The sequence below is a fragment of the Bos taurus genome, chromosome 19, assembly GCF_002263795.3.
Source record: "Bos taurus isolate L1 Dominette 01449 registration number 42190680 breed Hereford chromosome 19, ARS-UCD2.0, whole genome shotgun sequence".
Lineage (NCBI taxonomy): Eukaryota > Metazoa > Chordata > Mammalia > Artiodactyla > Bovidae > Bos > Bos taurus.
The window spans coordinates 34,359,015-34,386,257 of NC_037346.1; the positions used below are offsets into that span (position 1 = coordinate 34,359,015).

Genomic DNA, 27,243 nt, shown 5'->3' on the forward strand with positions numbered 1-27,243 from the left:
GGGAGTTGTGGTTCACGGGGCTGTGCGACTAGCGCTGGCGGAAGCGGCTGAAAGGCGGGCGGAAGCGGGCTGTGCGCGGGATAGCAGGCCAGCTGGAGACTCCCGGTTCCCGGGGCGGGCGCTGCAGATGCGCTGGGCCCGGGGATGATATTTCCGGCCGCCCACCGCGCTCTCCGGGGGCTGCCGCGGCCCGGTACTCGGGCCCTGACTCGCGCCGCCATGGAGGTGGCCCTGCGAGGCGTGCGGAAAATCCTTTGCGTGGCCGAGAAGAACGACGCGGCCAAGGGCATAGCCGACTTGCTGTCTGGCGGCCGCATGCGGCGGGTGAGGAGGTCCCCGGGCGGGCGGGACGGGGACGAGCGGCCTCTGCTCCCTCCGGGCGTCCCCGCCGTCGGGGCAGGGCGTCCGGGCGCCTGCTACGACCGACGGGCTAAACCCGTTTAGAAACGGAGTTAATGTCTCTAGTTTGTTTGGAGACCTTAGGTCCGCCTTGGGCGGCGGCGGGTGCCAAGCTGGTCTGAGACGCGGAACCGCCGGCCGAACTCCCCTGGCTTGCTCTGGAGCCTGCGGGGTCGTCGGTCTGGGTGCATCCGACGCGGCGACCTGCCCGAGCCCCTGTTCCGGCGGGCGAGGTGGCGATAGTGTCTGTTCTGGACCACGGGAGGCGCAGAGGAGAGAGACGGTGAAAAGGTTTGGGAAGGGGGTGACCGGAGGCCTTACAAGCTGTTCAGGAAGCTCTCAGTTACAAAAGTGGGCCCCGAAATGGTTTTCTGGACATATCTCGGCGCGCGGGTGGAAGTCCCTTCTTTCACATCTCAGGGTCCTCAGGCCTCTGCTTCTTGCCTATAGGTGGTGGGAACTGGAGCAGAGGTTGTACGGGTGCTGGCTGACAGCATCACCTGTTCCCAGAGCTGAGCGTCCTGGTGACCAGCCCCAGGCTATGCCAACTCCTAGGGCTCCAGGCTCCTTGAGATTGGCCTGTCTACACAGCTAACTTTCTGTATCCTTCGGCCTCCGTTTAAATGTCTCTTCTTCAGGGAACCTTTTCTTCACGTTTCTTTCCCCCAGAAGGGTCAGGGTGCAGTGTGATAAACTGTCACTGTGTCCCTTTCTACTTGGAATGCACCTCCTGGTTACAGTTCCATAATGTGCTGTGCAAGTTGCTCATCTCATCCGAGTCCCCGTCGCCCTTTCATGGACCCTCAGCTCCGAAGGAAAGAGCTGTGGCTGTTGGGTCCCCTGCTGTATCCCTCATACCCAATATGTGTGTGGAGTACAGCAGGCCCTCACTCAGCACTTCTGGGTGCACATTTGACCTCAGTCTTGAAGTTTTACCAGGCAGTGAGAACCACATAGGCTTCCCTGGTGGCTCAGACTGTAAAGCGTCTGTCTATAACGTGGGAGACCTGGGTTCAAGCCCTGGGTTGAGAAGATCCTCTGGAGAAGGAAATGGCAATCCACTCCAGTACTATTGCCTGGAAAATCCCATGGACAGAGAAGCCTGGTAGGCTAGTCTATGGGGTCGCAAAGAGTCGGACACGACTGAGCAACTACACTTTGCTCCATGTACCACATGTACAAAAGGCAACCCACTGGCTTGAAACAGCTTGGCAAGTTCAAAACTGGAAAGCTGAGAGTGTAGGGTGCTGGGGGAAGGAACAAGTGGGCATAGCAAGAGAGGATGAGAGAGCCACGTGTTTCATGGATGAGTATCAACTGTCTTGAAGGTACCATTCATCAGTGTTCACTACACCCCCAGTTTTGTTCTCTATTTAGTTCCAGGTTTTATCACACCAAGAGGAAATGCCGTAGCCATTAAGCAGTCACCCTCCTTTCCCCACTCTTCCCAGCCGCTGGGAGCCACTAATTTGCCTTGTGTCCCCAAAGATGTGTCCTGGATATGTCATACGAAGAGATTCATGTGATATGTGGCCTTTTGTGTCAGTCTTCTTTTACTTAGCATTTTTGGAAGCTTCACGTTATAGCGTGTGTTAGCACCGCATCTCTTTTCACAGCTGAATAATATCCCGTTGTATAGACAGATCGTATTTTGTTTATTCTTTCATCAGTTGGTGGGCATTTGGGTTGGTTCCACCTTTTGGCTGTTGGGAATAGAGCTGCTGTAAATGTTCGCTTACACGCAAGTTTTCATTTGAATACCCATTTTCAGTTCTTTGAGGTAAATTCCTAGGAGTGGTATTGCTGGGTCATAAATTAATTCTATCTTTAACTGTTTGAGGAACTGCCAAACTATTTTCCACACTGCCTGGAACATAATATATTCTCTCCATTGATGGTCTAGTTTTTTCATATTATGTCAACACTTTTTCCTTTTTTAATTATCACTGTTCTGGATGCATTCTAAGTTGCTTCAGTTGTGTTGTGTCTGAGTCTTTGCAAGACCTTGGACCAGAGCCCTCCAGGCTCCTCTGTCCATGGGATTCTCCTGGCAAGAATACTGGGGTGGGTTGCCAGGCCCTCCTCCAGAGGTTCTTCCCAACCCAGGCATTGAACTCCTTAAGTTTCTTGCATGGGTAGGCGGGTCCTTTACCACTAGCACCACCTGGGAAGCCCAGTTATCGCCATCCTCAGTCAGTCCAGTCGCTCAGTCCGACTCTTTGCGACCCCATGGACTGCAGCGCGCCAGGCCTCCCTGTCCATCACCAACTCCCAGAGTTTACTCAAACTCATGTCCGTTGAGTCGGTGATGCCATCCAACCATCTCATCCTCTGTCATCCCCTTCTCCTCCCACCTTCAATCTTTCCCAGCATCACGGTCTTTTTAAGTGAGTCAGTTCTTTGAATCAGATGGCCAAAGGATTGGAGTTTCAGCTTCAGCATCAGTCCTTCCAATGAATATTCAGGACTGATTTTCTTTAGGATGGACTGGTTGGATCTCCTTGCTGTTCAAGGGACTCACAAGAGTCTTTTCCAACACCATAGTTCAAAAGCATCAATTCTTCAGTACTCAGCTTTCTTTATAGTCAAACTCTCAGTCTGTACATGACTGCTGGAAAAACAATAGTTTTGACTAGACGGACCTTTGTTGGCAAAGTAATGTCTCTACTTTTTAATATGCTGTCTAGGTTGGCCATAACTTTTCTTCCAAGGAGCAAGCATCTTTTAATTTCATGGCTATAGTCATCTTCAGTGTGATTTTGGAGCTCCCCCAAAAAATAAAGTTTGTCACTGTTTCCCCATCTATTTGCCAGAAAGTGATGGGACCAGATGCCATGATCTTAGTTTTCTGAATGTTGAGTTTTAAGCCAACTTTTTCACTCTCCTATTTCACACTTATCAAGAGGCTCTTTAGTTCTTCTTTGCTTTCTGCCATAAAGGTGGTGTCATCTCCATATCTGAGGTTATTGATATTTCTCCTGGCAATTGATTCCAGCTTGTGCTTCATCCAGTCCAGCATTTCTCATGATGTACTCTGCATATAAATTAAATAAGCAGGGTGAGAATATACAGCCTTGACGTACTCCTTTCCCGATTTGGAACCAGTCTGTTGTTCCATGTCCAGTTCTAACTGTTGCTTCTTGACCTGCATACAGATTTCTCAGGAAGCAGGTCAGGTGGTCTGATATTCCCATCTCTTGAATTTTCCACAGTTTGTCGTGATCCACACAATCAAAGGCTTTGGCACAGTCGAAACCACCACCATACTAGTGGGTGTGAAATACCTTGTGGTTTTAGTTTGTGCTTCCCAAGTGACTGATGACACTGAGCATCTTTTCATATGCTTGTTAGTTGCTGGGTTGCCTTTGAAGAAATGTCTGTCCATGTCTTTTGTCCAGCTTTGAATTGTCTTTTTGTTATTGAGCTGTGAGTTCTTTCTATATTCAGGATACTAGGTCCTCCTTAGATGTATGACTTGCAGATGTTCTCATCCATTCTGTGGGTTGTTTTCTCTTTTGATAGTGTTCTTTGATACAAAAAAGTTTAATTTTGATGACATCCAGTTTATCTAATTTTCCTTTTGTTGGTTATACTTTTACTATCATGTCTAAGTATGACCAATCTAGATAGCATATTCAAAAGCAGAGACGTTACTTTGCCAACAAAGGTCCATCTAGTCAAGGCTATGGTTGTTCCTGTGGTCATGTATGGATGTGAGAGTTGGACTGTGAAGAAGGCTGAGCGCCGAAGAATTGATGCTTTTGAACTGTGGTGTTGGAGAAGACTCTTGAGAGTCCCTTGGACTGCAAGGAGATCCACCCAGTTCATTCTGAAGGAGATCAGCCCTGGGTGTTCTTTGGAAGGAATGTTGCTGAAGCTGAAACTCCAGTACTTTGGCCACCTCATGTGAAGAGTTGACTCACTGGAAAAGACTCTGATGCTGGGAGGGATTGGGGGCAGGAGGAGAAGGGGACGACAGAGGATGAGAAGGCTGGATGGCATCATTGACTCGATGGACGTGAGTCTGGGTGAATTCCGGGAGTTTGTGATGGACAGGGAGGCCTGGCGTGCTCAATTCATGGAGTCGCAAAGAGTCAGACACGACTGAGCGACTGAACTGAACTGAAGAAACCATTGGCAAACCGAAAGAGTTTTAGCTCTTATATTCAGGTCATTGATCCATTTTGGGTTAATTTTTCTGTGTGATGTTAAGTAACCTGTTTTGTGAAGTCTTTCCTCAGGCTCCTCTCCATCTATTTTCATCTCTGTTTCCAGATGCATTTTTCACAGCTCTTGATGCTGGGATCTCTGTCATGGGTCACGTTCCAGCTGCTTGTCCCTCTCTCCCATGCATGTCACTCTCTAAGACAGAGATGGGTCTGTTCACTTATTTAGCCCTCACACAGGGGTTGCTTCCCATGACATAATCCCTGCCTTTCAGGGACGTAAATTCTGAAGGAGGAGCCCAGACATCCACACGCAGAGCTCAGAATCAGGGGATGGCCTTTGCAGCTTAGTAGTAGAAAAGAATGGAAGTAACAAGTAATGGCACCAGGGGGTAAAATCAAGTCGTAGTTATGATAGGTAATTATTATTATTTTTTTTTTATGATAGGTAATTAGATACTCATCATGGAAAAGACTTGTATGTAGAAACATATATACGTTTGAGAGAAGTTCACTGTTAAGATAAAACCTTTTTTCTCCTGAATAGTAGTACTTAAACGGTAGTAACTACTGAAGATAGTTCAGAGAACATAAATGTGTATAAGCAGAGCAGTCCCACTTGGACAGTGACCACTGATAGTAACTCATAGATCTTTTGAGGATTTATATTCAGAAGAAGTCTTGTAAATTCAGTGGCAGCAACGTTATCACTTCCTGTAGAGCGCTTAGAACAGGGACTGCTCTGGCGTCTGGGGGGGAGTTTGTTTTTCTCTAATTTTGACGGCATGGATGACTCTGCAGAGAGATCACTGAAGCCACCTTCTTGGTCTGTATACACAGTTTTCTTCTTTCTCTAGGCTCCAGAACTCTGCTGGAATTTAAGCAGCCCACTCCTGAGCACCTTACCCAGTCAATGGAATCATGCATAATTGAGTGCTGTCCTCAGCTGGGAACTTAGGGGGAGTCGGTCGGGGGCAAGTTTGAAATGCCAGGAAAACGTTTTGGTTCCTCAGGACAGTCCACTGGCGGAGACTGCCTGGGAGAGCTTTGCCCTGGGGTGCACACATCTTATTAGACAGGTCATCCCCCGGAAGAGGATTAGAACACAGTTTCAAGACTGTTCCCAGGAAAGTGGGGACCATGGACACATACCACGGGGGCTGGGCTGGGGCCAGGCTGTTGGCTGGACTCAGCCTGTGGCAGCCAGAGAGTCTGGGCCTTGGTACGTATCAGAGCCCATGCAGGAGTTTGTCTGAGAAGCTTTGATGCGTTCTTAGAAAGAGGTAGAAATGCTGCTGATTCAACTGTTTCTCTTCTCTGGACTAAAAGGGCTTAAGCAGCAGTTGCAGTTTGTAGGAAATGGCAACCCACTCCACTATTCTTGACTGGAGAATCTCAGGGACAGAGGAGCCTGGTGGGCTGCTGTCTGTGGGGTCGCACAGAGTTGGACATGACTGAAGCGACTTAGCAGCAGCAGCGGCACTAGACCCAGTGAACTGGTGTATCAGATATGAAAATAAATTCCCACTTTAAGTTTGCCATTGTGGCTTGAAGGGATCTGCACTCATTGTTCCCCACAGAAAATTTGTGTGAGGCTGGGGGAGAATGTTCTGGACACAATCCTCCTTGGTGCTTGCAGGTTCCCAGAGTCCCACTTTGCTTGTGTCTTGTCTTATGTGCTGTGTTGGTGTGAAACTCACACATGTAGTTACTTTCAACACCTTTTTGAAGGCTGGGATCTTCTCTGAGAGGGTCTCATTCACAGAAAAGTATAGCTAAGGAGGCAGGTGTAGGCTGGTTCCCAGGCCTGACTGGGACTCACAGCTTCACTGGATTTCAAAGCCAGAGAGAGGGACCTTACAGATGACTTTACTCAGAATAAAGTGAGGTTCAGAAAGGTGAATGACTTGCCCATGGTCCTGTTTATTGGTGCAGTTGTATGGCTGGGAAGTAGAGATATGTGTGAAGAACAGAGAACTGGTGACACACGTCGTAATCCTGTCTGGAGTAATTGTCACGTGATCTTGGACAAGTCCAGTCTCACCTGTAGAAACATGTCCGCTGACCTCAGTGGACATGACCAGGTCCCTGCTTTTCCCTGAGTGTGGAGGGGCCACTTCACAAATGGGCCTAGTGATCTCGCCTCGTATTTAGCTGTAGGAAGTTCTGTTGCATTTGTAATATTCTGCAGGAGTTTGCTTGATCCTTATGTGAGGACTCAGTTTGTCTTTTATGTGCTTTATATATTTTTTTCTATTTTTGTTTCACTTTCTAGAGGGAAGGACTTTCAAGATTCAACAAGATCTATGAGTTTGATTATCATCTGTGTGGCCAGGTAGGTGCTGCAGGGCTTCTATCCTGTGGCTGAAGGATGCTTTTGGATCCACCTGCCATCTTGCTGTACATTCCTTGGGGTGTTAGTGATGGCTAAAGAGAGAGCTTGTGTTTTAGAATTAATCAAGGAGAATTAGCCTGACCATTGTAGACAATACAGTGTCTTTTAAGAAAAACTGTTTCTGTGACCTGAAGATCACTGGTGACAGGTTATCATTTTATAATTCATAAGGAAGTCTATTTTTTATAAAACATGGTCCCAATGTAGCTGTCTATGACAAGAGACAAGCTAGTATACTGTAGTTTAAATATAAAAGGCATCATGGAGCCAGAATTAGAATGGTATTAATATTACTGTGGCTTTGGCTTTGAAGAGGTGTATTTGTTTATTTCTTTTCAGTCTTCTGGTTTGGGGAGGTTGTGTGTGTTTAGCTTTGCAGCAGAGCTAAGATGAGGGTACAGAGGTTTCCCACACACACACCCTGCCTCAACACAGCCCCCCAGCAACCCCCTCGGATGGCACCTTTGTTACAGTTGACGGGATACACGAGATCATCTATACCTGGAGTCCCAAGTTGACATTAGGGTTCACCCCGCTCTTGTGCATTCTGTGGGTTTGCATGAATGTGTACCTGTACCCACTATTAGGACCCCATGCAGAGTATTCTCACTGCCGCCAAAGCCCCTGTGCTCTGCCCATTCATCCTCCCTTCCCCCCAGCCCCCTGAGAACCACTTTTTTTCTCTTTGATAGAAGTTATGAAAGTTCCCTACTTTGACTTGGCAAAATCTAATTGCTAAAAGGCTGATGTAAAGTGGATAACCAACAAAGACCTATTGTGTATCACGTGGCACTCTACCCAGTGTTATGTGCCAGCCTGGATGGGATGGGGGTTTGGGGGGGAAATGGATACACGTCTGTGTGTGGCTAAGTCCCTTCCCCGTTCACCGGAACTGTCACAACATTGTTAAATTGGCTGTACCCCAATACAAAATAAAAAGTTTGACGTTTAAAGAAAAACAAGGCTAACGTGAATTTTGTCCTCATTCAGAATGTCACCATGGTAATGACCTCAGTCTCAGGACACTTGCTGGCCCATGATTTCCGGATGCAGTTTCGCAAATGGTCAGTTCAATCCCTGGGGGCAGAACATTCTGATTATTACAGTGACCTGTAAAGCATCACGGGAAGTCTGAGGCATGTCAGTGTTAGGTAACTTACAGCAGTAAGATAACTGAGTCCATTCGGCTCCTGTAGCAAAACACAGTCAGTGGGTGTCTTGTGCAGGACAGAAACACATTTCTCCCACTTACAGAGGCCAGAGGTCGGAGCGCTAGATGGTCTTGAGAGCCGGCCAGGGCCCCTTATAAGAGCTCAAATGGCCTCCAGGAGGCCCTACCTTCTGGCACCATCCCACAGTTGTTGGGATTCCAGCCTGTGAATCTAGGAAGACACAAACGGCAGATACCATGGCAGTGACCTAGGATTAACTTGTTTGCTGTGAATTTTCACCACATGCTTAGAATAAATACACGCTTTCAGGTGTGTTCCCCAAAATACCCAGACCCCTGACCAAGCAGGGATTGAACCAGGGCTGTACAGTGAAAATGCCAAGTCCTAGCCACTGGACAACTAGGGAACTCCCCACCCAGACCTTGGGTTGCGTTTACCCTGTTGCAGATATACAGGAAAGGGCTCCAGAATTTCTTCTCAGCAGCTCCTGTTAATCCCCAGGGGAAGTGCCTCTCCGAAGGTCACAGTCTCACTCATGTCCTCTGGCTTTTTCTCGGGGCCTGTGTCTGGCAGGAACGCACCACCAGGGCACTGGGATGGCTTTCTCCCTCCTGCGCTGAGTTAGGATTTTGTGTTTTCCTTTCCAGGCAGAGCTGCAATCCTCTTGTCCTGTTTGAAGCAGAAATTGAAAAGTACTGCCCAGAGAATTTTGTAGACATCAAGGTAGGATCTTGGGAGACGCGTGGCCCTGCAGTTGAACAACCACCACGTAATTAAATGGAGAGGTTTCTATATATTTTGATGGTATTAGAACTGAGGTTTTCCACTAAACAAGGCACCATGGTTTAAAACATTCCCATCCTTTCTGTAGAGGTGAGGCCACTTCGGCTAAGTGGCTGAGGGCCCGGGTGAGCGTTTGTGTGGACTGTGGCCACCTGAGGAGATCTTGGGGGTGAGCGTGCTTCTGTCAGAGCAGCTCCTGCTCCCCGCACTGGAGGGAGAATGCAGGCCCTGAGTGGCCATCTGGCCCTGAACTCTGCTTTCTCAGGCTGTTGGGGCACCTGTCCTTGGTTCACTCCCGACTGGGGGCCCTTCTTGGGATGAATCTCAATTCAGGGTTGATTTTTTTTTTTTTAACCCAGGACATGGTCAGAACTCCTAGAGCTGAAAGTGTGTGTTAGAGCCAAGTTTCTGGGCTCCTCACGTGGGTGTCATGGTATAAACCCTGTCTTCTAGGAGCTCCCGGGCAGGCTGGCTGCTCTGGTGACCTAGCCTCCTCAGTGCCCCCGGTGGGGACAGGCCTCACCTAGCTGGCATCTCAAGGAGCCTCGCCAGCAGTGGGCAGGTCCAGTGCAGAGCTGTCGGGCGATCGCTCCGCAGGGCCTGCTCTTACCCTCTTATCCCAACTGGGCGTTTCAGAAAACTCTGGAGCGAGAGGCCCAGCAATGCCAGGCCCTGGTGATTTGGACCGACTGCGACAGAGAGGGTGAAAACATTGGGTTTGAGGTCATCCACGTGTGCAAGGCCGGTGAGTATCTGAGGCCACAGTGGGTGGTGCTCAGCCCAGGTCCCCCTGCCAGACTCACCAGGCGTGTGTCAGGGCTTGGCCCCCATAGCCCAGGGCTTGTTGCCTGTTTGGTCCAGGCTGTACGATGCCTGGACATTAAATAACCATTGACATCCGCTGAATGATTTCAGGTAAGTGAGAGGGTGACCTGAAGGCCACTGTTGGGCTTCAGAGAGTGGGGGTGCTTTTCCCTAGGCCCAAGGCCCAAGACAGCAAGGGACGTGGGCATTCTCGCGAGACTCACTAGGCTTCTTCAGCTGGTTGCTGAGATGCATTCAGCCCCTGTTTCTGACAGCTCTCAGCCTGGCCACCACAAGGCTTCCCTCTTAGGCAGCACATGGCTAATTTAACTGAACCAGTGAAGTTGGACACCATAGCCTCTTGGACTGGTTCACCCCCTCAGGGTTCAGGGTGGTTTGGGAGCAGCGAGCCCGTGTGACCAGCCTGCCCCGTGCCCCCTCTGTTGCGCAGTGAAGCCCAGCCTGCAGGTGCTGCGAGCCCGTTTCTCCGAGATCACCACCCGCGCTGTCCGGACGGCATGTGAAAACCTTACGGAGCCCGACCAGAGAGTGAGCGATGCCGTGGATGTGAGGCAGGAGTTGGACCTGCGGATCGGTGAGGAGGGGGCTATGGGGGTGGGGGACTGGGGCTTGGGCGCGCATCCAGCCATGACCTTGCCATCTGTGGTGTCTACTTCTGTCCATCCTCTCTGCCAGGGGCGGCCTTCACCAGGTTCCAGACGCTGCGGCTGCAGAAGATCTTCCCCGAGGTGCTGGCAGAGCAGCTTATCAGCTACGGCAGCTGCCAGTTCCCCACCCTGGGGTTCGTGGTGGAGAGGTTCAAAGCCATTCAGGCATTTGTGCCAGAAGTCTTCCACAAGATCCGAGGTGTGGGCCGGGGCCTGTGGGGCAGCCCGGGTACTGGTCCAGGGGGTGGTTTGTGCCTCGCCGTCTTCGCCCCCTTGTCATGTGTCTGAGGTGGCTCTTGCTGTCCCTGTGATGGGCCTCTCTCTCCGAGTCATGGCCTTCCTGTGTCTCCGACAGTGACTCATGACCACAGGGACGGCGTGGTAGAGTTCAGCTGGAAAAGGCATCGTCTCTTCAATCACACGGCATGTCTCGTCCTCTACCAGATGTGCATGGAGGTGAGAAGGTCTGAGAAGGTCTAGGAAGGTGGTGATTTGGGAAGACTGTCCTGGGACTTCCCAAGCTGCTCCTCTCTGTCCTGTGTCCCACGGGACTGCAGTTTTCAGCATGCATCTCAGGACATCAGCTTTTGGCACCAGTAAGACCCCATGAAAACAGTTTTGACTGTGGAAGGAAAGACTTGTAGAACTTTCAGGTGAAACCAGGAATGTTAATAAATGTGTAGCTGGAATCTGTCCCAAAACAGTGCACTCTCGCCAGAGGCAGATAAGGACCCGCTAGGCCAGCCAGGAACCACAGATCCTGGAGCTGGAAGCTGGGGAACTGGGTAGAAGCAGGTGCTCTGCAGGCCCTGAGAACTGGGGAAGATGCTTGGCCGGCCACGGTGACCTCAGCTTTCCCTATCTTCCCAGGATCCCAGGGCGATGGTGGTAGAGGTCAGGTCAAAAGCCAAGAGCAAGTGGAGGCCTCAGGCTCTGGACACTGTGGTACGTTCTGGATGGGAGTTGGTGGGGGGCGTTGTGCCAGCCCCAAGGAGCCCTGGCGTCCGTGGGGGGGCACCAGCTTCTGCTGCAGAATGTGCCCAGGGGCATCTGTCTTCCTGGTGCCACGCAGGAAGGAAAACAGACCCCAGAGCAGGACGTGCTCGAGCAGCTAATAAACGTGTCGTAACTGCTCTGTGCGGGGCGTGGGGAACGAGCAGGGAGAGAAGTCACCGAAGCGTCCCAGCCTTGGGTGGTTGCTGCTGCGGTTTTGGTGTTGTCCTCTGTTTTCCCTGTCTTTTTTAACAGCGTTGTTATTGGAATAGCTAGTTTTTTCCACCAAAGTGGAAAAGCATTTTCTTTGTTTCTGCATAATCTGTGTAAACCTCATTTTGCATACCCACTTTATGAACCTGCCCCCAAATAGGGCGTCTCAAATTTTGTGACCCCAGGAAAAGCCACCTAGCAGGACACCTTAGGGTGCCGCTTCCCAGCCCCCACTCTTCAGGAGAGTTCAGGGTGTGTTCACTCTGAAGGTGGAGCCTGTGGGACGGCAGGGGCAGCACGGGTTACAGGCTGTGTGCAGTGGCCCTACGTGCGTCATCCCTTGCTGGTTGACGTGCTCAGATATGTAGCCAGCAGCATTTTCAGAGGGCCCCCCCCACCAAGGGAAGGGATAGCTGGTGACCCCCTGAATGCCTGCATGGATGTTTGTCACCATCGGAGGCCCCGAGGTCTGGATGGTGTCCCCAGAGTGCAGGTTTCAGACTGCGGCAGTGGAATAAGTCCTTTAGCCCGTTGTTAGAAACGCAGTTCCTGGCCCCGCCCCTGTCCAGCCCTCCTCGTCAGATCCCTTAGTGCCTGTGCCCAGGAGTGTGTCCACTCCTGTCCCCACTCATTCTGGCTTCTGCACTGAGTCCGACAACCCCTGGGCTGTGGCCTGACTGTCTGACGGGCCTGGAATCCTTCCCCAGCACAGCCTTTTACACGTGTGTGACGCAGCCAGGGTGATGGCCGAGGGGTGCTGAAGAAGAGGGTGTGGACGTTGTGTTCTCTGACCCATGCTCTGTCACACATCTGACAGGAGCTGGAGAAGCTGGCATCTCGGAAGTTGAGGATAAATGCTAAAGAAACCATGAGGATTGCAGAAAAGCTCTACACCCAAGGGTAAGCCTGAGTCCTCGTTTGGGAAGAGAGTTTGATGCGTCTAAATCAGGGTGAAGCATCTTAGAACTTGAGCTCGTGGGGAAACCAGACTGTCTAGATGTCACCAGCTCTCCATGGAGAGACTTTGGCCTTGTCTTCTTTTAGAATGGAAAGGGCACGTCAGAGTCACTTCAACCTAAAATAAGATCCCACAGAGTACGTCCAGATCCCACTGTTGACCTCTCGTAGACGGGGCGCGGGAACCCTGCAGGGCAGGCCGCACGTGTGGCACCTGTGTGCCTGTGGGAGGGCGGGGCTGGGGTGGGCGGCCTGGAACCGGCTCTGACCCCTCGGAGTGACCCACAGGAGTGCCTGCTGCTCCTCCCCTTGGGGTCTCGTCTCGGGACTTCCCCAGGGTTGGGCACCGCAACGTCTTGGATCAGATGGGCTGCTACTGGGGTCACCAGTGTTCTTGGGTCAGTTCAGTCGTTTCTCGACCACCTCAGCCGTTTTTCATTGTGTGTGTTTGGCCTTGTCTAGGTACATCAGCTATCCTCGAACTGAAACGAACATTTTCCCCAAAGACCTAGACCTGGCGGCACTGGTGGAGCAACAGACCCCGGATCCACGCTGGGGGGCCTTTGCTCGAAACATTCTAGAGCGCGGTGGCCCCACCCCACGCAATGGGAATAAGTCTGACCAAGCGCACCCTCCCATCCACCCCACCAAATACACTGACAGCCTGCAGGTGGGTATTCCTGGCCATGCTGCCTCAGGACCACGAGGAGGTCAGGGCTCAGGCCTAGGTTGAATCTGCTCTGTGGGATCTGACTTCAGGAACAGCGTGACTGAAAATTTCTTTTCCATTGTGGGGAAGAGATGTCATATCAACACTCTCCTCCCACAGTCTGTGCCTGGCTTCACTGAGGGATCCCACAGCCCATCCAGGCCCCGCACCATGCTGTCCCCTCCCTCCACTGCTTCCCTGACCCTCCCGCAGACCAAGCGGCCCTTCGCTGAGCCCTTACACAGCCCCCACCTTCTCCCCCTGAGACTGGGCTGGTCATGCAGCATGACATCTGATGGTTGTGTGCATGTGCTGGATTTGCTGGGCTTGGCTTTGAAGGATTGTATTCGACAGGCGTTTGCACCGTGGCTGTGTGTGTGGATGTCACATCTCCCTTGCAGACGTTCTTAGAGGAGGATTTGGGATCTGAGTGTGAACGTCTTACAGGCTCCTGCCAGGGGGCCTCACTGTGTCTCTAGTAACTGAAAGGGCAGAGGTTACCGTTACCCTGTGTTTGTGGTAGGTCTGGGGCTGCCTGAGTGTCTTCACGCCGCATGTCCTGCATACACGGGCCCTCTTGGAAACTTGCTTTCACCTTTTTTCCTGCTCAGACAGGCTTTACCTCAGAGGAGTTGCTTTCCAGTCTTGAGGGAAGGGGACTCCACTTGTGAAGTTTATGGGCCTGAACCCACAAGCAGCATGGATTTGCCTGCCCTGCACACGGGTGTGGAGCTCTGGGCTGGGAGGCAGCACTGGCCAGACAGTGTCTGGAGGCGCTTGGGTTCCTCTTCTGCCCGCAGGGGGATGAGCAGCGACTGTACGAGCTCATCGTCCGCCACTTCCTGGCCTGCTGCTCGCAGGATGCCCAGGGCCAGGAGACCACTGTGGAGATCGACATCGCGCAGGAGCGCTTCGTGGCCCACGGCCTCATGATCCTGGCCCGGAACTATCTGGACGTGTACCCGTATGATCGCTGGAGTGACAAGGTGACGCGTCTGGGCGGGGGACCGTCCTATTCCTGGCTCAGGGACCAGGTGGGCTGACCATTGCGTCTCTGCCTCTGTAGACCCTCCCTGTCTATGAGCAAGGCACCTGCTTTCAGCCCAGCACTGTGGAGATGGTGGACGGGGAGACCAGTCCCCCCCAGCTGCTCACCGAGGCTGACCTCATTGCCCTCATGGAGAAGCACGGCATTGGTCAGTAGCTGGTTGTCATAGTAACTGGTACTCCTTAGCTGAAGTGAGGCTGTCTTCTCCGTAATTCATAGCTGAAGGGCGGCTCAGGAGCAGTGAAGAGCTTGCCTCAGGGCACAGAGTGTGTGAGCCGTGAGCCCCTGGGTCCAGGTGACGCCACAGTCGGCGCCCTTGGCCGCGGCCCTGTGCGTCCGCAGGTGGACACAGGCGCTCCCCATCACTCAGGCTCACCTGGGCCACGCTGACCAGCGTTCTTGGCCCTCACAGGGATTTGTTGGTTTTTGTTGTATATTTAGCAAGGTACCAACATTTAAAACTGTGAAGACCCACGTAAAAACAGGTACCTTCTTCTTCAGGAGCATCAGGGTTTGGCGGCTTGGCAGCCGAGAGTGGCGGTTGTTTTTTGGCAGTCACGCTTGGCTTTGTTCACCTGCTCAGCACGTGCAGGGCCCCCATGCGATCTGAGTCTGCCTCTCGGGTTCTTCATGGATGACCATGTGCTTAGCTTCTGATAAAGTATTTCCCATAGTTGTTTAAAAATCAGATTTTTTTTTTTTCTTAAAGAAACTGGGCCAGAATACTTTTTCCCATTAGTCCTGTGGCCCAGGCTTTACAGGTGGGTTCCTTGTGACTGACCTGCTGCCCCTCAGTTTTCACCACAGCTCTAAGGGCAGCTGAGTCCAGGGCGACCAGCGCCACAAGGGGTGGGAGTATAGGGAGAGGGTGGAGCAGGGCAGAGCCCCAGCCCTCACTGCAGAGGGAGGTGGGGGGAGGAGCTTACAGGGGATTTACAGCGGGATGTGACTGCTGGAGTGAGTGGGTGTGAAGGAGAGGTGAGGTTGCTGCCGAGGCTTCTGCACGGCTGGCTCTGAGTGGAGTTGTGTCCCCTGGAGTAGGAAGTCCAGGCAGAGGAAGGGGCCTGTGGGGCTGGGGGCTAAGGATGAGCCTGAGTGACAGGAATGGCCTGCAGGTACGGACGCCACGCACGCTGAGCACATCGAGACCATCAAGGCCCGGATGTACGTCGGGCTCACGCCAGATAAGCGCTTTCTCCCTGGGCACCTGGGCATGGGGCTCGTGGAAGGTGAGGAGCTGGGGGCTTTGGGGGTGATGGTCACGAAGCCCCACAGTGTATCCAGGCCACACGACGCTACTCTTTTCCACAGGCTATGACTCCATGGGCTACGAGATGTCCAAGCCTGATCTGCGGGCCGAGCTGGAGGCTGACCTGAAGCTCATCTGCGAGGGGAAGAAGGACAAGCTGGTGGTCCTGCATCAGCAGGTGCAGAAGTACAAGCAGGTGTTCATCGAAGCCGTGGCCAAAGCCAGGAAGTGAGTGCTGGGCGGCCCGCTGGGCCCTGGGGATGGCCGCTCCGTGCACTGTGGCCTTGCCAGGCACTCACCCCACCTGCAGTTTCCCTTCTCTCCATCCGTTTGTTTGGCTCCTCACACCAGAGCCTTGTCAGCCTGGCAGCCACAGCCAGGAGGGTCTGGTCCAGTCGTTCTGGGCTTTAGATATGCCATCTCCATCCCATCCTGAGTTAGCAGGTGGTGGTTTGCCTGTGGGTGCACCAAGTGTGGGCGTGTGCCCCGTTTTCTTGGGCCTTCGGGGGTGCCCGTGGCCAGTAGAGTGTCTATGTATTCTGTTGGAAATAACACATTTTTTTACTCCATGCCAATTTTGAAAAGAAATGCACGAGCCATTTAGACTTGATTCCAGACTATCTGGAGTGTGTGCATGGCCTAAGGTCTGCTTGCTGTGGGGCAGGTGGTGAGGCAGGGGCACCTGCCTGCAGCTGGATCACTCCCAGGAGCGGCCACCTCGGGAGCGGCCACCTCGGGAGCAGGCCACGTGGCCCCCATGGCCCCGTTTGTGGGAGAATGCTGTGTGAGTCACACGTGCATGATGGGCGCCTGACTTGAAATGCTCTCCGTTTCCTCAGGTTGGACGAGGCCTTGTCCCAGTACTTCGGGGCGGCTACAGAGGTAGCCCCACAGGACGCCCTCCCGGCTGTGCCCGAGCCCATCAGGAAGTGTCCTCAGTGCAGCCGGGACATGGTTCTTAAGACCAGAAAGAGTGGCGGGTCAGTGTCTGGCTATGCCTCACCCTACCCCCGCCCCTGAGGCCCAGTACTGTCATGCAGGCCCATCCTCTGGTTCTGTGTCCTATTTAAAAGCCCAGACTGGGTGCTGGTGCTGAAATGGTGGCCTCGGGTGTGAGGCCTCGTGGGAATTGAGGGCTGGTGGAGGCAGGGCTTGTCCCCTGGGGATGGACGATGCTCCATGGACGGTGGCGCAGGCCTCCTGATCAGTGACCCACTGAGCCCGTCTGCTCCTCACAGAGCTGCAGGAGGGTGAGGCCTGTGTTCTTTGAGGCGCGTCCAGCTGGGGGCTCGGAGGGCACCCTGGGCAGCCAGGCCCCACTTCAGTCTGGGCGCTGGTGGCGGCTTGGTGGTTTCTCATCAGGAGACAGCATCAGCAGTGATTGAGGGGGTTTCAAGGACACAAGTGCAGGCTGGCCCTCCCGTCACTTGGTGTCACGGACCATGTCTCCAGAAGCTTGAGTATCACCTGTGATCAGACATAAGTGTCCCCACCAATGGCACCGTCCCAGCGTCGGGGCCGCCCATCTGACCCGGCCTTGCTCCCCAGGTTTTACCTCGGTTGCACGGGCTTCCCTGAGTGTCGGTCGGCTGTCTGGTTCCCGGACAGCGTGCTGGAGGCCAGCAGGGATGTGAGCGTGTGCCCAGTGTGCCAGCCGCACCCAGTTTACAGGTGAGATGGACACTCGACTGGCCCTTGGACCTTTGGTCATGTGTCAGAAATCACAAGGATCTCAGAGAACTTATGCTTATGAGGATTTACCACATTCTCAAAGTGAAAGCAGGTTTTTAAATATTTGTTAATTTGTAACAATTGCATACTAACAGATAGGTCTTTAGGATACAATTTATTTTCAAAGCAAAAAAATGAGAACAGCTTGTGTTCCAATGTTGCCAGAATAACATCTGGGTTAACAGTAGGGCAGAGCCGCTTGCTGCTGGGCGCCATTACCAAGCCATAAGCCAAGAGGCCCTGGACCTTGCTGCAGTGGGGCCCGAGGACAGGCATTTTTCAGAGGCACCTTGGTGTGGGCGGTTGACTGGGTCCCAGAGCCCACCCCCCCAGCCCCCTCCTCCCTCTTGTGAGGTGGCTGTGCCTTGTGTGGCTTCCCTGGGGTGGGGGTCGGGGACAGCCCCCTGTGGACCCAGGAGAAGACTCTTAACCCAAGGATTGAGTGCTTTGTCATCTTCTGTTCTCACAGGTTGAAGTTCAAGTTTAAACGAGGCAGCCTGCCCCCAACCATGCCCCTAGAATTTGTCGGCTGCATCGGCGGGTGTGATGAGACCCTGAGGGAGATCCTGGCCCTCAGGTTCTCCCAGGGCGCTGCCCGAGTCAGCCAGCCTGCCAGCCAGACCTCCGGCTACCTGCAGGCTAGCCAGTCCCTGAACAGAATGGACAGTGGCCAGCAGGGCCAGCCCCGGCCCCCCGTCACCAGGCCCTCGAAGGCTTTGACCAGGACTCTTCCTCCACCCGCCGTTGAGAGTGAGAGCAACTCGGTGACCTGCAACTGTGGCCAGGAGGCCCTGCTGCTCACCGTCCGGAAGGAGGGCCCCAACCAGGGCCGCCAGTTCTACAAGTGTGGCAGTGGTGGCTGCAGCTTCTTTCTATGGGCTGACAGCGGCCACCCAGGAGCCGGGCCTCCCTCCTCAGCGTCCAGACCCCCAGGCGGCCCCCTGGAACACCCCCCGGGCTCAGGGACTCTCTTGGGCGGGTCCAGCAGGCCTGGCAGTGGTGGCAGCGGTGGCGCATCCTGCCTGTGTGGCCAGCCGGCTGTCACGCGCACCGTGCAGAAGGAGGGGCCCAACCAGGGCCGCCAGTTCCACACGTGTGCCCAGCCCCGTGAGCACCAGTGCGGCTTCTTCCAGTGGGTGGACGAGAACGTGGCCCCAGGTGAGGGGTGGGGCTGCCCTCCCTACCAGGACTTCACACCCGCGGGGTCACGGGCAGCCTGCTCTGCCCCGGGCAAATGCCCGGCACTGCACAATACTCCATGTACAGCTGCTCTTGTCTCCGTTGGGTGGTGGTTGTGGTCGTGCCTCCCAGACAGGGACCATGAGGCCCACACTGGCCACGTGGCCTGTTGGGATCCCCACGGTGGGGCTTGACCTGGGAGCCCCTCCTACCGTTGTGAAGCTGGCAGGGTCTGTGTCGGGGCCTGGTGTAGTAAGACGGAAGCCCTGTCCCTGACATTTGGAACCTGCCCCACGTTACACGGTTTGAGTCGGCCCCCCGCAGATGGGTGTGGGGAGAACCACTGCCCAGACAGAGGGTCAAGGTAGATGAGGTACCTGAAGGTACCTGGTCATGTGTCTGAGAGAGACCGAATGGCCTTGTATGTCTGTATGTCCTTGAGCCGTTTGGTGTGGTTTCTCAGCCTGTTTACTCAGTAAGATGGGCGCCTTCTCCCTTTCTCTCATTCCTATTAACCTACAGCTGTGATCCTGACACATACGTGGCAGGTCTGCACACACAGGAAGAGCCCGGAGCCTGGGTGCAGGCCAGGGGTTGGAGACGCCACTGCTCCAAGGGACCCACGTCTGCCTTGTAGGAGGCAGTCTGTCTAGGAGGCATCAGGGCTGGACCACCTCCCGCACGGCGGGCATCAGGGTCTCCTGTTGGGAGGAGGTGGTGTCTTTGGTCCTGGGTGACGGGGCAGTCCATGCTGTGAGGCTCCTGAGGGACAGGGAGGGTCCAGAGCTCAGGCTCCTCGAACGGCGGGTGGGAGCGAGTGTTGGTTACAGCCAACGTGTCTTTGTCGCATGCGCACGCGATCGGGTGGCTGGGCTAATAGGTCCTCGTCTCTGCATGTGAGGTGACATGGGCCCCTAACCAAGGCCATGGTGGCAAGGCTCTCGGAGGGCATTCCCGTCTGCACTCAGCAACCTTCCATTCTCCCCACAGGGACCTTCGGAGGCCCCCTCTGGCCAGGAAGCAGGAGAGGAACCCAGGGGCTGGAGGCCAGAAGCAAGAGGCCTCGGGCCGGCTCCTCAGACACAGGGTCTGCAGCCAAGAAACCCCGGAAGTGCAGCCTTTGCCACCAGCCTGGACATACCCGTCCCTTCTGTCCTCAGAACAGATGAGGCAGCGTCGGGCTGAGGGGGCCCCCTGCCCTTCTTCCCATCCTTATGTCTTAGGAAGCACGTTGTTTCTCAGGGTCCACCAGCAGCTCTCGGGGTTTGGCCTGTTTGTTGAGTCCGGGTCCAGATCTCTCTCTGCTGGACAGTGGCCCTGTGTGCAGGACCCAGGAACACTGTGTCTACGGCTGAGCAGCCACAGAGGCTGCCTTCTGTGACTCACAGGGGCTGTGCTGTCAGCGCCTTAGTGGAGATTGGCCCTGTCTGCAAGGGGCTTCCACCCACAGATGGCCTGAGAAAGGGTGGGATGCCAGGGAGAGGCTCCTGTTTGGAGGTTGTGTCTGCAGAAGGTTTTTGCTTCTTTATTAAGAAGCTGCAGCCAGGATGCCCCACAGCTCAGGTGCCTCAGTAAAGAATCCAGCCCCTTGACCCTGGCAGTGTAGCATCTGGGGAAGTTTGGCAGGACACTGGGCAGTGCTGACCTGCCTTGCCTCCCCCAGCTCCACCACTGTCCTTTGGGGCAAAGAAGAACTGGTGCAGATGCTGCCGTTTCGGCCTCCCAAGAACCATGGAGCTGAGTGGGAGTCGGTGGACTTTGGTCTGCAGCTCAGATGATAAGTAGGAGTAAGCTGAGCATGACTGAGTTGTATGGCTGCTGAAGCAGCAACCTGTTCTGGGACTCCTGGCCCCAAACCCTTCCCTCAGACCAGCCCTCACACCTGGACTGGACAGTGGGCTGCCCAGAACTGCTCCTGGAGCCTCTGGTCACTGGGTGTTGGTCTTAGCCCAGTGGCCCAGTCCACTTTGTCCCTTTGGTTTTCACCTGTGCTGACCATCTCACATAAACAGCCGCATAGTCGTGGCCCCTCTCTGCTTCCCTCTTGGTGCCCGTCTCCTGGGGTGGCCCTCACGGTCACGCAGCGGTGCCTTCTGTGATTTTCTGACTGAGCTAGTCCGCTGTGTTCACTCGTCATCAGTTGATGGACACGGGGGTGTTTCCACTGCCTGGCTGTTGGGAGCAGTATAGCTGTAAACTTCTGCGTGCAAGTTATTTGAACACCTGTATTTTTGGGGATCCACACTTAAGAGTGGGGTTGCTGGGTCAGTTAATTCTATGCACTAAGCTCTCCACAGCAGCTGCGCCATTTTACCTTCTCACCAGAGTTCCCCTTTCTCCACATCCTTGCCGACGTGCCCTTGCCCATATTGCCATCCTCATGGGCCTGAGGTGGCATCTCATGGCTTTTACTTGCATATCCCCAGTGACCACTGCAGTTGGGCATGCTTTTCACCACTCACATGGCCTTTCATGTTTCTTTGGAGAAATGAAAGGTCTTTTTAAGACCTTTGCCCGTTTTTCAGTGGGGTGGTTTGTGCTTTTGCTGTTGAGTTGAAGGATACGACCTTCAACTCATCTGTAGGTTGCAATCTCTCCACGGGGATCTCCCGTGCCCACCAGGACCAGAAATGCCGAGTGGGACTGGGGGTCCTGGGCTGGGCCTTCACAGGGTGTCAGGTTCTGGGGGCAGGGTTGCTGTTGGCACAGGTGGTGAGACCATCACACAGATGGGTGGACACTGTGAGGGAGATTTCCACACAGGCCTCCCAGGATGCTGGGCAGAGGCCCCGCTGCCCTCCGGGTGCATCGGCCACCTTTCCCCCCAGACCTCTGTCTCAGGTTCCTGAGCTGCCTCCGTGTTCAGCTCAAAGGTGGGAGGGGCCTGCTCCGCAGGGCAGGGGTGCACCATCCTGTCTTCACCAGTATTCATGCTGGGCAGGGGTGCAGGGTCAGCCTGGAAAGTTCCCTGAGGTCATACAGGCGGGCGAACCTGAGGCCCACGAGCTGAACTGCTGGCTCAGGAAGTGGGTGGCTTTGCTGAGAACACCCAGAGCACCGTCCAGGCCCCGTGGTGGCCCTGGGAGCACTGGGCTGGTGACACCAGCTTTGGTGTCTGTCCTTAGTGAACTGAGTGCCACCAAACAGTTACGTTACTGGGGTTTTTAACTTTTTAATTTTTTTTATTTGGACAGTATTTAAAAGACTATCCTGATTATAAAAGAATATGCTTAAAAATGCAAATGCGTCAGATGTATGTGACTTAAACCAGGCTGAAGGCTGCTCATCCTGGAGGGGACCAGGCTGGGGACAGCAGTGGTCCTGGATTAGAGGCAAGGGCTTCCCTCTCCCATCCAGCTCCAGCCTGGCCCGTCAGGGCCCTTGGACCTTGACTACAACCCGGTCAGGAGGCTTGGTGAGATCCCCAGGGACCTGAGTGTGGCTGTGCCCAGCAGGCCCCAGTCTGCAGCCTCAGCGAGAGAGTGCCTGTGCAGACTTTGATCAGGGCTTTTTCTGTTTAGTAATTGCACAGCCTGAAAGCACTGGCTGCGTCGGCTCTGGATGTGATGCACTGTCCTAAGGGGTCCTGCTTGCGAGTTAATCCATGAAAGGACTTGTCTAGTCTGGACACTTTCCAGAGGCCCCCAACTTTGACGGACACTGGACCATCTGTCTCGGTCACTGGTTCGGGAGTGCCTTGCTCTGTGCCGGCACTGGGTTAACACCCCACCCCCACCTGTGAAGTAGGTATTCTGGACCCCTCATCTTACAGGGAGGAGGCCAAGGCTGCCCCACCTCCAGCCTGTCCCCTTGCAACCATCACAGCTGCTCACCACCGAAGGCACTCAGGCCAAGCAGCTCCTGAGACCATGTGACCTAACAGTCCTTGGGGAAACCAGTCTCCTGCCCTCTGCCCCTCTGCAGAGCCACTGAGCCCATGGGAATACCCGGGAGGCAGGTCCCTCCTTATCCGCAGAGGCCACTGGCCCTGCAACCAGAGTGCCCAAGAGCACCTCCTCCAGCCTTGTCCCCATGTCCCAGGTGGGAGGGGGTCGCCTCAGGACATGGGACAAGAAGGAGGGGCCTGGCACAGCTGTGGCGGCCTCACCCCAAGCCCATGTGGCCCCAAGCCCTCCTCCCTGGCTCGTTTGCCACACGGGGTTACATGGGAGCCACAGCTCCCACAGGGACACCTAGACACGCCTGCGTCCCCGTCTATACAAAGCAGGGAGCCTGCCCTCCACTTGAGGGTCCATGTCTCTCTGCATGTGGACCACTGCTGGCCAAAGGGCCCCCTGGCAGCCCCGCCCATCCAGGTTACAGGGCTCCAGGGGTCAGGCTTTTTGGAAGAAAGAAAACCCTGACCAGCTGGTGCCTATTACTAAAGCTAGATGCCACTCCAGGTCAGTCTCCTGCTTCCAGGTTGAGCCCAAGCCCCTCTGGCCAAGCTCACAAAGCCTCAAATGGCTGCATGTAAGAGCCCAATATGCGTCTCACGGACATTTGAGTTTTTTTTTATTCTCATTCACAGTCCTTGCGGCATAGCTTTACTTCGGCAGGAAGGATACCAGAGAGGAGAGATGCCTGGGAGGGAAGGCAGACAACACCCGCCCCCGCCCAAGCCCCGGCCAGCTCCAGGGAGAACACAGGGTCAGCGAGGACAGCTGGTGTTGGCACAGTGGGGGCTGGGCTGGCAGCAGCCAGGGGCACCCTAGGCTCTGGGCCAGGTGAGCAGCAGAGAGAGCCTTGGCTCCCCCAGTGACGACAGAGCCCTCCCAGGGCCTCCGAGGCTAGAGGGGAAGGGCCTTCCCCCAGGTTAGCCCCCGCTAGTCAAGGCTAGAGAGCAAACCAGGCATACAGCACGGAAAACAGGCCTGAGGGTCAGCCAAAAGCTACGTTCTGAGGATCCCAGGTGACTCCAGCCCCGGGGGTGGGGGGGGGACCAAACAATGTCCACCCAAGCACCAGCAACCTGGAGATGCCCGCACCCAAGGGAAGCATGATACCCTCGAGACAGAAAATGACAGTGGCCTCATCCCTGCCTGGGACTCATGGCAGCTCCTGCAAGCCAAGAGGGCAGCCCACACCCCCTCATTCCAGCTAAAAGCAGTGGTGTCTGTTGCCCAGCTGCGTCCACCCTCTAGAGCAGCCCCTCGGGGGCCTGTAGGCCATGGTACAGCGCAAAGCCCAAGTCGTCGATCTCTTCCTCCCGCAGGCCATCTAGGAGGTTCACACTGCGGTTGAAGTGGCTGGGCAGGCTGGCCCGCTCCAGGCTGCTGAGCAGCAGCTCCAGAGCCTGCAGGAAGTGCTCCCCCAGGGCCTCCTCGGCCCAGTCAGCCTCCTGCTCGCCCAGGCGCAGAACCACCTGAGCCAGGCGGTCCCGGCCCAGCCGCCATAGAGCTGGGTGACTGCGGCAGACAGCGCAGAGCAGCAGCAGCAGCCGCCGACGGGTCCCAGCGTCCTGCTCATCCAGGGCCCGCAGCCGGGCAGCCTCAGCCGGGTACCAGTCCTGCAGCCAGAGGTTCCCAGCCAGCCCCTCCAAGGGCCAGGCCAGCAAGAGGTCTCCGTCCTGGGCTCCGGCCACGGCCAGCAGCACGGCCACGGTGAGCTCCAGGCACTCGTGCTGCACCTCCAGCAGCAGCTCATCTGAGGCCACGCATGGCCGGATCAAACACCCGAGGAGGCTGCCGATGGCTGGCCAGTTGACGGAGGCAGTCAGGGCCTTGCGGAGCAGCTCCAGCAGGACCCGGGAGGAGAGGTAGCCGCCCACCAGGAAGCGGTCCCAGGGGCTGCTCCCACGGGGGCGGAACTCCAGCTGAGTCCTACGCACAGCCCAGCAGCGAGGGTCTTGGGCTACAGTGTCTGAGCCGGCCACCAGGCTCCACAGGCCTGGCTCCAGTGCCAGGGGCACCAAGAGCCGCACAGGGTCGGCAGCTCCCACCTGCAGCCCCTCGTAGAGTGGCCCGCCGGGCACAAGCGCCCCGAAGGGCAGGTCTGGGAACTTGTTCCGCAGATAGGCCTGTAGTTCCAGGGCAATGTCGCCCGCCAGCTGCTTGGCCAGAGACACGTGAGCCCCTGGCACGGTCACATGATCCCGCTCAAAAGCCAGCAGTTTCTCCTGGAACGTCAGACACAGCGGCGGTGCCGGCGAGCTAAGCAGAGGCAATGTCTGGGGCCCTGTGTCAGCAGGCCCTTCTGAAGAGGGAAGGGGGACGGGTCAGAGACCCGCCTGGGATGGGACCACCTGAGATGGCACTGAGCTCAGTGACGCATTCTCACCATCTGAGACCCCTCCCAACACCCTGAGGCTGAAACCCAAGGTCTCAGTTCCCCAGGTGAGGGCCCCCGCCATCACAATGCTGCCACCTCGCTCTGGTGCCAGCCCCCATGGTCTCACGTCCTGGTGGCTGGAGCCTCAGCACCACGCAGGAGGGAGAAGGCATCCAACACACAAGGGAGCCCACAGGGAGCAGGGACCCGAGCAGGTCACACGGTCACCAGGGCAGGGCCTGGGCTACATCTCCCGAATGTGATCACCGAAATGGGACCCACCCAGGTCAGAGGGGAAGGGGTGCCGCTCACCTGGAGCAGAGAGTGAGGGGGCTGGAGGCGGCACCGGCTGGCTGAGGGCGGCGGGCGGGGGCCGGGACTGGAGGCGTGGCGTGGCCTTGAGCAGGCTCAGGTCCTGCCAGCTGTCCTCCAGGCATGGGGCGTCCCCCTTGGTGTCGTCCTCGTCCCGGGGGCTGGTGGCCCTGTCAATGAGCTGCAGGCAGAGGGACACAGGTGAGGGCATCTGAGGCCTGGGTGGCCACGGCAGAGCCAACCAGGCGGAGAGGCGGAGGCAGGTGCAATCTCAGGCAGTCCCACCTCCCCAGCCCTGCTGTGGAGTCCGTGTCAGCAGGCCAGCCCAGCCTTACCCGCTTCACGGCCAGGGTAGCAATGCCCAGCACTGCAGCTCCGCCCACTCCCAGCACCAGGCGGGCATTGGCCAGGAGGAAGTCTACAGCGCCTCCCAGCACCTCGCCATCACGCCGCTTGCTCCGATTCTGGGAGAACTCCGCCATGGTCAGTCTGCCTGTAAGGGAGCCAGGGTGCAGGGGCCACTCAGTGAGGGGCCGGCCTGGCATCCAGGCAGGTGCTCTACAGTCAGAGTTGGGGTCACAAGGGGGCTTCCAGAGAATTTCCGATGAGAAAGGGGCCACCTGCAGGTTTTCTTGGGAGGAGACTGAGAGCTGGCCCAGAGACCTCCCCCCACCAAAACCCTCAAACAACCCACCTGTATGACTTTCTCACAGAGAAAGACCCTAAGGCCCATGGCAGGTCAGAGAAGGGAGACGATCTCCCCGATCCCACCTTCCAGGCCCCCTGATGTCGCCAAAGACCATGAGGTGGGTCTTATCAGCACCATCCCCATTTACAAAGAAATAGGTTGTGGATCACACAGTGAGTGGTGGGGACTCAGACCCAACCTATGATCCCAGGAGCAGGTCTATCTTGGTTCCTAACCAGGCCCTGCAGGAGAAAACCAAGGCCCAGAGAAGACCACGGCTTGGGGACCCAGGCAGCCTGCACTGGACAGCCTCAGGCCTTTGAGGGAACCTCAGTGAAATTCAGGGGCCCACAGTTACCCCCAAATCTCAGCAGGGCAGCCCCAGAGGCAGGGCTACCAAGTCAAAGAACAGGACAAGTGAGATGGCCCACGATACCCTGGGGGGCAAGGGCTGGCTGTCAACAGGTATGTGTCAGACAAGGCTGAAGGCCCTGCTGTGGGGACAGGGTGTAAGGGGGCTCTAAAGACCACAGCAGGGTCGGTCCAGTGCCCTGGACAAGGGATTCTAAGGCTCGGGACAACAGTGGGTGGAGAGGGGTCTCAGCTGCTGAGAGCCCAGGCCACGGCAGGTGAGCTGAGGGCCTGAGTGTGCCAGATACTCTTAGCTTGTCTGTAAGATGGAGCAGGTGCCACGACAAACCGTTAGACATGCGGAACCCAGAAGTACAGATGGCTGGGACCTCAGGTATCTTTGCCAGGCCCAGCAAGCTGAGCCCCAGACCTCAGGTCCTGAGCACTGAGAGTGTGTGTGACCAAGGGACAAGCCCAGGGGACCAGTCAGATGGCCAGGCAGAACTGTCACCCTGAGGATGCCTGAACAGATGACGCTGAGCTCAGAGCCAACTCAGCCCCAAGGACTTTTGGCTGCCCTGCTCCCAGCGGGTGCCGGAGCCCGGTTGCCAGGTGGGGCCTACAGCCCCGCACCCGCCCCCCTTTCCCAAGCTAAAAATAGGAAAGACGGCGGAGGGGGTTGACCCAGCGTGGCCCCGCGGCGGCTTCCTTCATCAGGACTGCCAACCGCCTCCAAACTGTAAAGCGCACAAAGCCCCCGCCTGTCTGACCCGGGGCGCGCAGACCCTAACCAGGGAAGGGGAGAGGGAAAGGCCAGGCCTCCCCTAGCCTCCACCAAGCCCCGGACGCGAGGACACCGAAGCCCGGGGAACGCCAGGATGGGCCCAAGAAGCGACCAGAGCTCGGCCCGATCCGGCTCTCTCCCGGCCGGAACCGCGCGGCCGGTGGAGGCCACGCCCCGTGCCCCGGCCGTACCTGCGTCGCGGCTTCGGCGCCCCGACCCGGGGACGCAGGGGGCCTCTCGGGCCGCGCCCCGGGGCCGCCTGGGAATGGAACGTGCAGGACCCGGGAGTGGAACGCCGAAGCCTGGGGCGGGCGCGGGCCCCCGGCTCGCAGACGGATGGGCCCTGACTCCAATCAGAGCGCTCAAGGCCGT

The 27,243-nt window shown here is 55.9% G+C and overlaps 2 protein-coding genes across 4 annotated transcripts; one reads left to right on the forward strand and one right to left on the reverse strand.

Moving 5' to 3' along the window:
• Positions 1-85: 85 nt before the first annotated feature.
• Positions 86-21,709, forward strand: TOP3A (DNA topoisomerase III alpha). Of its 2 annotated transcripts, none has more exon segments than NM_001077975.2 (19): positions 86-324; positions 6,841-6,900; positions 7,951-8,024; positions 8,780-8,855; positions 9,552-9,660; positions 10,171-10,314; positions 10,416-10,586; positions 10,743-10,843; positions 11,258-11,332; positions 12,411-12,493; positions 13,013-13,220; positions 14,060-14,245; positions 14,326-14,455; positions 15,423-15,536; positions 15,619-15,784; positions 16,396-16,536; positions 17,105-17,227; positions 17,757-18,445; positions 19,457-20,565. In NM_001077975.2, coding segments are annotated over 19 exon segments (3,009 nt in total). In that variant the 5' UTR covers positions 86-144; the 3' UTR covers positions 19,636-20,565.
• Positions 21,710-22,964: 1,255 nt separating this feature from the next.
• MIEF2 (mitochondrial elongation factor 2) lies at positions 22,965-27,138 on the reverse strand. 2 transcript variants are annotated; one of them, NM_001434841.1, is made up of 4 exons: positions 27,063-27,138; positions 25,384-25,541; positions 25,049-25,229; positions 22,965-24,661 (listed from the first exon to the last, which is right to left on the reverse strand). In NM_001434841.1, exons 2-4 carry the CDS (start codon positions 25,528-25,530, stop codon positions 23,607-23,609), a joined length of 1,383 nt encoding a protein of 460 aa, NP_001421770.1. In that variant the 5' UTR covers positions 25,531-25,541; positions 27,063-27,138; the 3' UTR covers positions 22,965-23,606. The 2 variants fall into 2 exon arrangements, with proteins under 2 accessions (NP_001421770.1, NP_001071393.1); NM_001077925.2 differs by having other exon boundaries at positions 22,965-25,229.
• Positions 27,139-27,243: the final 105 nt, after the last annotated feature.

Excerpts from the sequence above, each read along its gene's own strand:
- MIEF2 (NM_001434841.1), bottom strand. The coding sequence starts at position 25,530 with ATGGCGGAGTTCTCCCAGAATCGGAGCAAGCGGCGTGATGGCGAGGTG. Across the intron at positions 25,230-25,383 it reads CTACCCTGGCCGTGAAGCGG|CTCATTGACAGGGCCACCAG; the intron begins GTAAGGCTGGGC and ends CTCTGCCTGCAG. Across the intron at positions 24,662-25,048 it reads CCCCTCACTCTCTGCTCCAG|AAGGGCCTGCTGACACAGGG; the intron begins GTGAGCGGCACC and ends TTCCCTCTTCAG.
- TOP3A (XM_059878096.1), top strand. The coding sequence starts at position 7,960 with ATGGTAATGACCTCAGTCTCAGGACACTTGCTGGCCCATGATTTCCGG. Across the intron at positions 8,856-9,551 it reads AGAATTTTGTAGACATCAAG|AAAACTCTGGAGCGAGAGGC; the intron begins GTAGGATCTTGG and ends TGGGCGTTTCAG. Across the intron at positions 12,494-13,012 it reads GAAAAGCTCTACACCCAAGG|GTACATCAGCTATCCTCGAA; the intron begins GTAAGCCTGAGT and ends GGCCTTGTCTAG.